Raw genomic sequence first — 13,886 nt, forward strand, 5'->3', positions numbered from 1 at the left:
ATAGATAGATAGATAGATAGATAGATAGATAGATAGATAGATAGATAATATTATATATATAATTATAATAATTATATAACTTATAATAACTGCAGTTATTATTATTACTGCTGATAAAAAAGGCAACTGTTCTAACTTTTGGATTCCAGCTCCTTAAAAGTGATGGTTTTCTTAGTTACAGATAATAAACAGACCTTTTGTTGGGTTTTAAATGTTGATTAGATGAAAAGTATAGTTTAACATTTTTTGTAGTTTATCCATTTGTTGAGCAATATAAATATTTTCTATTTAAGATTTTCATTTGTTACATGCCATTTCAAAAACAAGATTATTATTAGCATCACATTTTAAAAAGAGGATTAAAAAAACAAGTTTGTGACAAAAACAGAGGCAAAGACTCTTCTGTAAAACACTTTTGCGAAAGCGAGTCTTGAAATGTGACATTTATGAGAAGTTCAGTTGTCAGTGAAGCACAAACTTGATATTGTCACTTTTTAAACTTTCTTTTCTGTCATCTTCTGTGTCTCTGTCATATCAGCAAATATCTCAAACTGTTGTTAGAAGTCACATGATGTTAGAGCTTGTGATCCCTTAAAATTATAGCAAGTGTTTCTAACTCATTTAACAAAAGAGTCCATTTTAATTGTTCACAAAGACAAGTTGTATTCTTGTTGAAAATATAAAGATACTCATAATTATAGATATGATTTAGAAAAGATAAGAGACTAGTGGTGTGCATTGAGATCAAATTCAGGTCATTCCCACAGTAAAATGACTTAAATAGACAAATTATAACAAACATTATAAGTAAATATTAAGAAACTCCACCGATTATAAACAGATCATCACTAACAACAAACAGACTAACAGCATAAACGTACCAACATGAAACTGTAATTTGATGTCGCCTGTTTGACTTCAATTAAGAAAAGACAAAGCACAGCTCAATGAGTTGTTAATATTTCATGTTCGTTTGTTGCTACACACCAAGTGTTACCTGTTGTAGGTCAAAGTGTCACGCAGTGAGACGTGGAAAACGACAGACATTTTTGTTATTGACCACTGACTGAAGTTTGACGGCTTGTTTCCGAGCCGGGACGTCAGACTGTTTTGTGCCAACTGAACGTCACTGAGCGAGAGCAGCAAACCACAGCGACTCAATGAATCAAAAAGGCACGTGGTAACGTGTCACTTTCTAATTAGTGCGACTTGACACACACCACCATAAGACAAATGACCTAAAAATACAACAAGAAGGAGAAGGACCTCATTTCCAACCCTTTAACTTTTTCCCCAAACTTCTCCAAAATGTTCATGTGGACTGATGGAACTGGCTCTGACTTTTCTTACAAAACAACCTCTGGAGTTCTCCGCGTCTTTTAAAGAAGTCTGTAAATAGCCTCTGTCCTTCTTGTGTCTGCCTTTAGGAAATCCCAATCCTCCCAAACTGGAAGGGTCACTTCAACCTACAGGCAACTCCCTCAAAGTCAGCTGGATTAAACAGGATGATGGCGGCTCTCCCATCTTACACTATCTCATTCGTTACAAACCAGTGAGTATGGTGTCGGTTTATAGAAAGTCTTTACTCAACCTCACCTACGCTTCAGTTTCCAGGCCCAATACACCCAATTATGTTTTTGGCAAGTGTTCATACACAGAAGTAAAAAACAAAAGTCCAAAAGGAACAAACCAAAAATTGGCTAAAAGTTAGGCGCTTCACTTTGGTCACTGTCAGGGTTGTGCTAGTTTGGTCTTGAGGTTGTGAATTTGAACCCCGGTTGCTTCAAGGACATCTGGCGTAAAATAATTGCCCAACCCTCCATGCATGTGTGTTTGCCCCCTGAAGAAGGGTAGCTGAAAGAAAAGCAACATAAGTCACTGTCAGCAAGTTTCCTATGTGGCTGTCTGCTGATGATGTTGCTGCATCCCACATTACCTGAACCTTTAAGCTCGTCTGAAATGCTGCAACTCGGCTCTTAACAGGAACTGGTAGGCTTAAGCATATCTCTCCAGTTTTGTCCTCCCTTCACTGGCTCCCAGTACGTATCAGAACTGATTTTAAAATTCTCCTGCTGACCTTTAGGTGCCTAAGTGGCCTAGCCCTCATACCTATCTGAGCTACTTGAACCATGTTCCTTCTTGGGCGCTGAGATCATCAGACCAGCTGCTTTTGGCTGTTCTAAAAACCAGCTGAAGCTCAGAGATTGAGTTTTTTCAGTCGTGGGTCTTAAACTTGAGAACAATCCCCCCCCCCCCCCCCCCCAACATTAGACAGGCCACTTTTATTACTGTTTTAAAAACACACCTGTTTTCTCTGATGTTTAACACAGTGTGAGTTGATTTAACATTTTATTGTTTGGTGTTTTTATGTTTTTCTTTTTTTTTTTTATCATTAAATTACTCCCATTGGCTATTGTTAAGCACTTTGGCTGTTTTAAATGTGCTTTATAAATAGAGTTGATGACTAGAAGTTATTTCTCTGAGCAAAATTTGAATTTGACATTTTTAATAGCTAAATATTTCAATGGCTTAAATCTCATAGAAGTGAACAATTTCAGTTATTTTATTATTATTTTGCAGCAAAAACTAAAAAAAAGTTTAGATATGATTTTATTTTTGAGCAAAACAATCTAGGGTATGAGAAAATCAGCTGCAGCATAACTAATGCTGAGAGTGAACATGATCTGAATGTGTTGGTTTCTATCTTTAGGTCCAGGCGACAGAGTGGAAACCTGAAATCCGGATGCCCAGTGTCAGTGAGCATGTGGTTCTCAGGGGGTTGGACTGGGACACAGAATACAATGTCTACGTGGTGGCAGAGAATCAGAAAGGGAAGTCCCAGCCTTCAACCATGTCCTTCAGAACATCCTCGAAGCCAGAGGCCATCCCAGGTATCCTCCCTCTGCTCTCTCACAAGAAGCTGAACCAGAGAAACGACGAGCCAAACTCAAAGCTGCAAACCTGAGCATTGTAGTCTATTTATAACTGCACCTCTGGGGGATGAAATTTAACTAAATATAGTACATCTAGAGAAAAAACAGATTTCCTGGACGGCAGTGGGGGAATGATTTCTATCTTTAAAGTTTTAACAGGTCTGGCTGTAAGAGCTTGAGTTTGTGCTCACAGAATTAGGACGGGCACTTTCCATAGAGGATGATTTCCTTTGAACGACTGTGCCTTTTCTAACCTTTGTTTAATTTGAACAAGGCAGGTGAAGTAGTTTGTCTGTGTTAAGGAGGAGTCTTTCAAGTAACTCCTAATTATCATACTGAGGTCTTCACTACAGCTGAAGCAGCTTTTTACCAACAGTAGAAAACCCACACAGCTTGTCAACTTCCCTATAGGTGCCAGACCCTGTTGAGTGCAGCAAGCCATTATGTTTCCCTTTCACCTTTTTTCCCCCAAATCATTCCCCAAGCTAAAGCATTTTCCACTCACCCACCTCTCCGTCACCTTCTAGTCAGCATGGTGTGGTTTCCTCTTTCTTTGTGTCGTGCTTTTACTTTGATGTGTTGCTGTATTTTTCCTCCATCAAGGCGAGAAATCAGTTTCTTCATTTTATTTTTCACTTTTGGTTTTCAGACGTGACACATTTTCACTTTCTCTCTTCCTGTTTTTCCCGCCCTTCTCTTTCCCCTCTTCTATTTTTCCTTTCATTTCCCCCCCTCCTGATTCTCTTCGCTCATTGTTCCTGCTTTGTTGCCTGAACCTGGATATTGGTGTGGTGGGCCACGTGATCGTTTCCCTGACCTGTGTGCGTTGTGGTCTGGGTGGTGCTGTCTCCACACGCAGCCACTCAGGGCTGCTCATCTGTGACCAGCACTGTGATGTCACTCATCTTGTCCCTCATCGCCATGCTCCTGCTATCATAGTTCACTGTCAGGATTTACATTACAGCAGTAGAGAAGAGCTTGTCTCTTCTCTGGCCTGGCTGTCTCACTGGACACTTTCACTCTTTGACTTTGACAGGCGCGGTTAAAGCTGTCGCCTCTTGGCGAGAAGGTCGCTGCATCGCCTCCTTGTCTGGAGTATTTTTGTGTGGAGTTTGCATGTTCTCTCTGTGCATGCGTGGGTTTTCTACAGTTACTCTGGTTTCCTCCAAATGACCAAAAACATGTGCGTTAGGTTGATCGGTGACTCTAAATTGTCCCTAAATGAATGGACAGACGACCTTGACAGGTTTTATCTGTCACAAATATCTCTGTTATAGAAAAGAAGAAAGTGTTGCGTCACATCAAAGAAGCTCAACCAGATGAACTGAACCAAAGGCAGCAACAAAACCCTTCGTCTCCCACAGATTCACATGGCTCAGCATTAGCACAGCTAGTCATCAGCACTAAACAAGGAGCAGTTTACAGTTATCAACACGAGTGGAAACAAAACAAAATGACGTAAAAATAGCACTTTGCAACCAAGTGAGCGCTGAGTCCTGAACCTGTTTACATAAACACTGTTTTATTCTTTAATGACTCACAAAATGATGCAAATGTACAGTAAACATTTGGAGCAATAACATGGACAATAATAAGAAAGCTTCTGTAAAAAGTTGTATTTATATTGGCACAGAGGGAGAAATTATGTACAGTTACTATCAGAACATTTATTTCTATGAAGACAATTATGGACATTTCTTATGCATGAATTATAATCAAATTAAACAGGTTTTCAAGGGTGCTTCAGTATCAGACTTGTTTACACTTTATTGTCTACAAAGTTTAATGTATGCAATGTACACCAATCAGTAATAACCTAATAGTTTGTTTACATAAGAACTTACATTGTGGGCAGTTTTCAAAATTAAACTGGACGTATGTGAAGGCCACAGTTCAGGTGTTTCCCAACAGAACTTGTTAGACTGAATCCCAGTTTCTAATTTTAAGCCTAATTCACTCCTTCCTCCAAGCTCTACACCTGCTGCACGAGTTGTAGACATAGGGGTGAGCCAGTTCATTTTTTGGTGATCTAGTTGGGATAGGGGGGTAAATTAGTAGGGCATAGGCAACAGATTTTTCAGAGGCATGTTTCAAACAAAAAGGTACAAATTAAATAAGTAAAAAAAATCTCACAAATCTAATTATTGTTGCTGTTTAAAATTATTTAACTGCCACATCACTGTTCTAGCTGGATGTACTCAGTTTTAATATAATTTGGCTTATTGATCTTCATCAGTGGTCCCTCGTTTATCGCAAGGGTTTTGTCCCCAAAAACTACGAAGTAGAGATACAGTAGTTCAAGTTCCAGTTCAGTAAACTTTGTCATGGCATGTCAGGCTGCAATCATACTCATCACCTGCTACTCCCAATCTCCCTCCTTGTTAAATAAACAATTTAAATTTAAATACTGTAACATTTTAAATAAACAATCCATGGCTCATCCAACAATCAGCCATTTGTGTGTCATGTCCGATCTTACTTTGAAAAACTGTGATGAGCGAGTCCGTGAAAAATGAACTGTGAAGTAGCGAGGGACTACTGTTGATATAGACTAGTCAATGAAATCCAGCTCTACTCCTACCCCTTGCTCCTTAATCCAGGGTTGTAAATGACTAAATAAATCTATGAAATGGGACACTCCTTTAAGGAAATAATGTGCCAGGAATAGGCCTGTCACAATAAAAATAAATAAATTAATCGCATGATGAATGAAAAGTATCTACCTCATTTTTATTTACTGGCCTTATCGTTTCTTTGTGTCTCTCTCTTTCTATTGAAGACACTGCTCAACTCCGGTGCTCTTCACTGACCCCTGCCTTTCTCTTTAAAATCTGTTTTAACCATCCAAAATCACGTTTTAGGATCGTTAAAAGCAGCTAAGCTGAAAAGCTAAGCTACGAGCTAAGCTAACGGGCCGACCTCGGGAATAAACCTTGGTCTTGTCGAAACTCCAAAATTCACGGTTGAAATCCGTGTGTTCGTGTAAAAAGTTGTTTTTCTTCTGCAAAAAGAAGCTACGAACTTGTTTACTGATTTTTTTTTTATTAAAAGCTTTGAGTGAAAATGCTAAAGAGCTCAAACCACACCGAGCGTCTGCCATATCACCATGTCAACCCATGTCACGTCAAGGGCCCTCCCTCCCATTTTTCTTAAAGAGACACACTGCTCAACTGTCCATCCTTTGGTTCAAACTGTCTTATACTGCCATCAGGTGGTTAAAAAAGGTACTACAGCCAAACAAATCAACATTTCTTCTAAAATTTGACAATTAATTATTGTTAAATTAAAAAAAAATATCGTTTATCGCAATAATTTCTGAGACAATTAATCGCTCATCAAAATGTGTTATTGTGACAGGCCTAGCCAGGAACTATCAAGTCTTTACATGTAAACAGCGTACAGTAGTCCCTCGCTACTTCACACGTCGTTTATCACAGTCTCGCTCTATCACGGTCTTTTAAAATTAGCTTGGACATGACACAATTGGCTGATTAATGGACGAGACACAAAATTGGCATGGAATTTTTATTGAAAATAAATTATTTTAAATTATTTAGCACCTGCTGCACCTGTGTGCAGCCCACAGCGGCAGTAAAAGCTTCCTCCAGCAGCGTTGTCATATCTACATTCTGCACCGGAGAAGTGGGCGTGGCCGAAAGCTCTTGCAGATGGCTCAGTGCAGCTGGAGGCAGAGAGCTGAAGTCATGACATGCTGTGCTCTTTTAGAGCATTTAGAGTTTAAAAACATTGTTTAGAACATTGCAAGAGTGTGGGAATCGTTTATACAGCCTTCATATATATACTAACCTACTACTTACTACTACTACTTGGACTACTGTATCCCTACTTCATGGTTTTTCACTTATCATGGGGGGGGGGGGGGGGTCGTGGTCCAAAACACCCATGATAAACGAGAGAACATTGTATATGCATCAGAAAAAAAGGTTTGTAATCTCAATCATCCAGGTAAATAAATCACTAAAAAAGGTTAAATCAGGTCATCTGGTCAGTTTCTTTCTGGGAGAAATGTTTTTTTTATTTTTATCCAAAAGACTTCATCAGTCTGAGGCCTGATATCAAGATCTGTCATCAAGATAGCACCTTATTGATGTGTTTCAAGCTGGCCATCAGGCCTAAAACATGTGATTGTTGTGCACTGATTGTTGATTGTTTTGGACTGGTGGTCCTCCATTTTAAATGTGTAAAGCCAGTTTCTTGGAATTCCACAGCAGACTGGTTTGAAACATGTCAATAAGGTGCTATTAATAAGACAGTTGTTGGTGGCAGGCCTCAGACGGAAGAAGTCTTTCGGATGAAAGATGAAACCTTTCTCACAAAAATAAACTGCCCAGATGACACGAGTGAACCTTTTTTTGTGTATGTGTATTCATACTATGCCCATGTGTGCTGTATAACTGTTAGGCTTTCAACAAACGTTGACATGTTTTATCCTTGAATGGCAAAAATACATCAGATCCATTAAACGAGACCTTCTGGACCTGACAATGGTTATTATGACAATATAACATTTAAATTGAGACTTCATGATATTTTTGATGTTTGGTCAAGAAGCTTGACAATAACATCAAACATAATGGAACAATGGTTGTGACAGTAAAATATCAATTACAAAAACTGATGTACTTTTTTGCCATTTTTAATGCTTATTAAAGATAATAAACAATTATATCAAACTGGAAACAAAGAAAAACATCAAACTAGACTTTACATTAGTTTTTTTTTTGTTCTCAAAACTCTTAATTCTTTGTTGTAATCTGCACCTGAAAAATCTATAAGTGGCCACAAAGCCCTTCCACTTCACTCTCCTACAACACAAAACAGTTGGAAGCCCACTCTGAACTCATGAAATGTAGGATTAGTGTGATGCTAGTAGTCATATTGTTATGGCTGATTGACGTAAATATTTATAACATCTATAATTAGCTTTTAGAATTTAGCAGACAGTTAGTATTCTGCTCTAATTAATTTCATTTTATATATATCTTTTGTAACGTCTGGGAAATGACATTCTGTCAATAAAATATCCAGCGTGTAACCAGCAACACACTGTAAACTTTGATCTGCTCGTTTTTCTAATATCAAATAAAAGGTCTGAACATAGATGAGCTTTTAATGTTTGTCTTAGACATTGAAAAATAAAATAAAAGCCTCGTAGTGACCAGTAAATGAAAGTTTGAACACAACTCTACACCTGCAGACACAGCATATAAAATCAGGCTGAACAACCAAAGTGTATCAGTAGTCTCTTTGTTAAAGGTAAGTTCTTTTTTAAACTTTTATTTGTGGTTACTTTAGTACAGTAGCCTTTATTTGGTTATTTTGGGTGTGTTTTTATAAAGGTTGTTCGGCGCTCTCTATATTTCTGTTTCTTGTGTAGCAGATTTAGGTGATGAAGGAGCGCTCTCCATGGGCACCATGCTGTGGGCGGGGATTCTTGTTGTGGGGTTTGTACTCCTGCTGCTGGCTGTGGATGTCACTTGTTACTTTGTCAACAAATGTGGCCTCATCATGTGCCTCTGTGGCAAATCAGGCACGGGGACGAAAGGGCACAGCCTGGAGGAGGGCAAAGCAGCCTTTGTGTGAGTATCTAAGATTTCATTAAGATATACGGCACATTTCAAGTGTTTCAACTAAACAGAATAAAACTAGGTTAGAGTTTTTCACTTCCTTGTTGCCAGGCATTTTGTACATACACTTTGTGTCAAGAATAAGACGCAACTGTTTTATTAAATCCAACAATGTGCAGTCAGGTCATCTGGACGGTTTCATTTTTTGCTGAGACATTTCATCCTTCATCCTAAGGACTTCTTGAGCATGAACTTTGGTGTTTTGAACCATTTTTGTATGGCTGCCTTAGAGGAGTTGACCAGGGAGAAGGCAGGCCCAGAAAACATCTTAGCAAACTGCCCCCCCCCCCCCACACACACACACTATGGGAGTTGGTGCTTGTGGGACTCCAGTTTGTTTGTGACTCCTCAGACTGAAGAAGTCCTTTGGATGAAGGACAAAACGTTTCAACAAAAACAGAAACAATCCAGATGACATGACTGAACATTGTTGGATTTATACCTGGATTATTGAGCATGAACTTTGGTGTTTTACTCCATCCATCCATTATCTTTTACCCGCTTCTTCCATTTTGGGTTGCCAGTGCCCATGTCCAGCAATCACTGTGCGAGGGGCGGGGTACACCCTGGACGAGTTGGTGTTTTATTAAATGGTTGTTGTTGTTGTTTTCCTGTTAAGCCTAGATTAAATGACTTGGTTATTCCATCAACTCTAGGGTAAATTATTAGATTAAGTTCAGTTTTAGTATACCTTTATTTTTCATTTACCCTTTATTTATACAGGTAGTCTCATTAGCAGATGGCGGGGGATAGGGGCCTTGCTCAGGGGCCCAGAGTGGGGCGAATGAGGGTGGAGGTGTTTCACCTTTTCCACCCACATTTTGATGTCGACGGTACCGGGAGGTGAACCTGCGACTTTCCGATCACAAGCCCATCTTCTAACCTCTGCGCCACCACTCCCCCAAGTTGGCCAATACCTTGACATAATTTGGCAATGTTCAAATTAAAATGTGCTTAAATCATTTTTACTCAAGTTTTTCTTAATGGAAAAAATAAAACAGAAAACATTTTCTGTGTAAAATGATGTATGTTTTGGAATAAATTAATTCTTTATTGTGATTGCAGTCACAATAGTTTGCTCACCCTTTCACAATATTTCATACTGAACACTGTTTAATGCTCTCCCATCGCCTCTTTTCAAGTCGTATTGAGCCAACAAAATGGCAACTATGATGTAATCAACTGAAACGTTACCTTCACTGTTCTTTATCTTGCAGGAAAGATGAGTCCAAAGAGCCGATAGTGGAAGTCAGAACAGAAGACGAGTGCACAGCCAATCATAACGCAGCCGGACCGATCGAACCAAACGAAACCACACCTCTCACAAAGCCAGAGTGAGTAAAAGATGAAAATAATATGTCACACAGCCCTTTAATGCTCAAGTCTTTTTAGCTGTTGTACGTTGCACTCCACTTTAAAGAATAATTTTATTTAAAAAGACAATTTGACCAGGACTTTTTGTTTTGTTTTGTTAAAAGTTGATGCCATTCTTGAGTGGAGTCCAAATGATTCTGTTGCTTTTCTGTTTTTTATTCCCATCAGAGGAATTACAGTATTTTGTGTTTCTTCTTCAGCTTTGGAGATTTTCTGTCTCATTATAAGAAGGTTGAAGCAATACCAGTCAAAGACACAAAGACTTCATTCCTCCTAAGTGTGGTCGATTCATTAAGCCATTCGACACGCTCAGTGAGCCATGTCTGAAAAAAATTACGATTGTACAGTATGAGATCGTCACTGGTACTGTTTAACCCTTATCGGTGGTTCTATGTGGTTCTGTAGTTCTGTGTAGGGAGGCTGGTGCCTTTTTAGTACATTAGTTTTCCTATTCGGTGTACTCCATGTTGGTGTGTGTATGGGATGTATCCTTTAATGTTCACTCACAGCATGACGCCCTTTCTTTTCTTTTCTTTTTCTCACTAGGCTTTAATAGCTGCTGTTTTTCAGTTGCTTTGTTTGTGTGAATTTCTAAAGCCAACTAATTCCTCTGCATGCTCTCGTCCGGGCCACCCTTCCTCTGTCACAGTCACCCTGGTGTCTAGTCTGTGTGTCTCTGTTCTCTCCCTGCTCTCTCAGGCTGGTGGCTTCTCTGGCACTGGACACCCCCTCCTCCGTAGCCACCAACTCTGACACAGCCACCGCAACAAACGACCCTGCTCAGGAAAGCCCCTCTAGCGAGACCACTACCCTCACTTGCAGCCTGTCCACTCTGGCCAACGAACCCTCACCCACCCCTCTAGCTGCTCCGGCCCCCACCCCAGAATCGAACACGGCCCCTCCTACCCCGGAGATCTCCTCGACTGCTGTAGAGGCTAAAATAGCCCCCTTACTTGAAGAAAGACGAAGTAGCACTTTAGAGGAGCAGGATCCTCCTCGTAGCCCTGAACAGCCCAAACCTCAAAAATCTGGAACACCAATACCACCGAAGCGCAGACACTCTCCTAAACTTGCTGCGCTGCATGCGAAAGGTAGCCCCCCCGTCTCCCCCCTCGCTCTGTCTTCTACATTTTCCCCAACCACTCCAGAAACCAAGAGACCTGCTCCAAGCCCCCCAGTCACTAAGCCCATGGCTCAACCAAACATTGCAGTCCTAAACACAGACACACCAGCACAAACTGCCCCCCCTCCAGCAAACACTGCCCCCCTGAAACCAGACCCAGATTTTAAACCAGATGGTCTAGATTCATGTAGCTTTACCGCCTTCGACACCGACAATCCTACTGAGTCAACTGTAGATATTATATCCACGACAAAACCTGCTGTGAGTTCAGAAATCACCAGTGCTGCTCAGGATCCAGATGCTGAACACCCCCCCTCTCTAGTTGCAGATGTTTCCCCACATTTACCCATCACTCACATTGCCTCTGCAGTCCCCAATGATCTCCTCACGCCAGCGTCAAACCTGTATGACCGAACAGCTCCGAACGTAGAGCTCAAACATACAGAGTTAGAGTTAGAGCTCACAAATGGAACGGGAAGACCCTCCAGGCCCCCATCAGACCTGATTAGCTTAGAGAGCCCGCCCGCTGACCCCTCCTGGCCCAGTGGAGACGAAGCAGACCACCCCCCCTCAGGCCCAGTTGTGGAGGCTTCAGAGACTCTGGTCAAGACTGCTCCTCCTGTCAACGATGAGTACGGCTCCCTCTAGAGGTTTATCTGTGTGTGTGTTTGTGTGCGGGTGTGTGTAACGTGTACGCCCATTCATTCACCACCGCATCTTGCCATTGACCACACAATATCAAATATTGTAACCGTGGTAATGACATGGGATGGTTTTTAGTTGAATGCTGCAGACAGAAGTGGTTTGATGGCTGTCATGTTTTGCTCGTTGTGACAGTTACTCGTTGTGGGTTTACAACTTTAGACACGTTGGAGATGAACAAAGTCGAGCATGTTTTCAGACGTGCACATCAAAACATAAACATGTTCTAAAATGCCTCACAAACTTTGATTTAACTCAGTTTTTGGTTTGGTACATTTACTGGATAGTCTTCCAGCCGGTCACAAGCTGGAACTAAATTTCCAAATGACATGGTGCAACTTTTATTTGTCTGTTACGTCTAAAACGATGCACACATTGTGACAGTTTTAAGACACACAAAATCATTAAGTTAAAAAACAAACAAGAAAACAACAACATGACGTTAGGGCAAAATCAGCAATTTACAAGTTTAGATTTTTCACAAGTTGAGAAATGGAAGGTTTTAATAATCTACTTTGATTTTTCCAGAAAAAGTTCCAATTTCACAAAACTGTTTTAAATAAAACCTGAATCACAACAAGTTAAATATATTTGGAAAAACCTGTCATTTGCGGTGACTTTTTAAATGTAAAATGTAAGATAAGAACTAGATCATGTTTAGATTTAGGTTATTTAGGGTAAACATAAACAACTAATGTATAGAATTAAATTTGAATAAATTTATCAATACAGTAGTCCCTTGTTTATCGTGGGATTATGTTCTGGAACCCCCCCCCCCCCCCACACACACACACACACACACACACACACACACACAATAAGTGAAAATCCACAAAGTACAAATAACAGATTTCTGAGTTGATACAACCCAAACAGTTCAGTCAACTAATACATTTAAATGAACTAAACTAAAGCAAAAGTTTATTTAGCAAGAGTTTACTGATCAAGATAACCTGATAATGTTTATTCACTCAATTTATAATTTTAAGATAAGTGAGTATAGTACTGCCTTTTTACTCACCAGCTCTGCAGCTCTGTTCTGGTCCAGCTCAGTTCTGGTCCAGCTCAGATCTGGTCCAGCTCAGTTCTGGTCCAGCTCAGTTCTGGTCCAGCTCGGTTCTGGTCCAGCTCATTTCTGGTCCAGCTCGCTTCTGGTCCAGCTCAGTTCTGGTCCAGCTCAATTCTGGTCCAGCTCGGTTCTGGTCCAGCAGACCTATCCAGCCTTGGTCCAGTTCTGATCGGCTCTCTGCATCCAATGAGCGCCGAAGTCACTATGAATACTGTAAGGACCGTTTGGATGGGATCAAAACTTCCCCTCCAGCAGAAAGCAACTTTGCCTTCTGGGTAATGTAGTCTTTAGACTGGTGATACAGTATAAGCTTACTGAGAGAAAACTTTTTTCCTCGTGCACAATCTTATTTTGAAAAACTGCGAAAGTCGAACCACGAAGTATCAAGGGACTACTGTATTATATAAATTATTAATCAAAGATAATTTTAGTTTAATAAATCTCTCCCTTAACCTTATTAACTGGACCTGATTGTTCATTTCCTGTGTTTTCATTAACACAATTAATGTATTAACAGAAAACACTTAAATAAAAAATAAAAAATTGAACTTGGCAGAAAACCTCCTCTGTTGTTACTTCGTTGTTCAGACGTCGGTCATTTCAGCACATGCAGATGTTAGGATGAAGTCAGACAGCTGTATCTGTGTGCATCACTGGTTTTAGGAGACATTTGTGTTTCTAACAGCTCTTCAGTGAACCTGCAGCTCTCCCTCTCATCCTCCTGAGGCAGAGCTGCTTTGTGGCTCTTTGCTCAGCAGTCAGGTCATGTCTGGATAAAGCTGTAACAAGCATCTGTGCACAAGGCAGTTAAATAGTAACGTGACACTTTCTCTGTCTGAAATGTGCTCGTATTGATTAGTGGATGCTCTGTCTCGGGCTGGAGCTGTAAACCTTTAAGTGTTCCCTAAATCCTCACCGAGAACAGAACCGGGACTCGGCTGGCGTTTTCTCGCTCTGAGCTGCAGGAGAGAAGAGCTGCGGGCGGCTGCTAGAAACTGTTCCAAATAAACAGGGATATTAAATCACAGAGCTCATTA

The 13,886-nt window shown here is 40.4% G+C and overlaps 1 protein-coding gene across 1 annotated transcript in view; it reads left to right on the forward strand.

Annotated features, from left to right (window-relative positions):
- The window catches only part of ncam1b (neural cell adhesion molecule 1b), a 107,951-nt gene that overhangs the window by 93,470 nt on the left and 595 nt on the right, over window positions 1-13,886 (forward strand). The window contains exons 17-21 of the mRNA XM_037677585.1: window positions 1,428-1,552; window positions 2,711-2,891; window positions 8,332-8,533; window positions 9,799-9,915; window positions 10,655-11,710. Coding sequence (XP_037533513.1) covers window positions 1,428-1,552; window positions 2,711-2,891; window positions 8,332-8,533; window positions 9,799-9,915; window positions 10,655-11,710 — 1,681 coding nt within the window. The remainder of the gene's footprint in view (window positions 1-1,427; window positions 1,553-2,710; window positions 2,892-8,331; window positions 8,534-9,798; window positions 9,916-10,654; window positions 11,711-13,886) is intronic.

The sequence above is a fragment of the Nematolebias whitei genome, chromosome 6 (genome assembly GCF_014905685.2).
Source record: "Nematolebias whitei isolate Nwh7 chromosome 6, NemWhi1, whole genome shotgun sequence".
In the NCBI taxonomy this organism is placed as follows: Eukaryota; Metazoa; Chordata; class Actinopteri; order Cyprinodontiformes; family Rivulidae; genus Nematolebias; species Nematolebias whitei.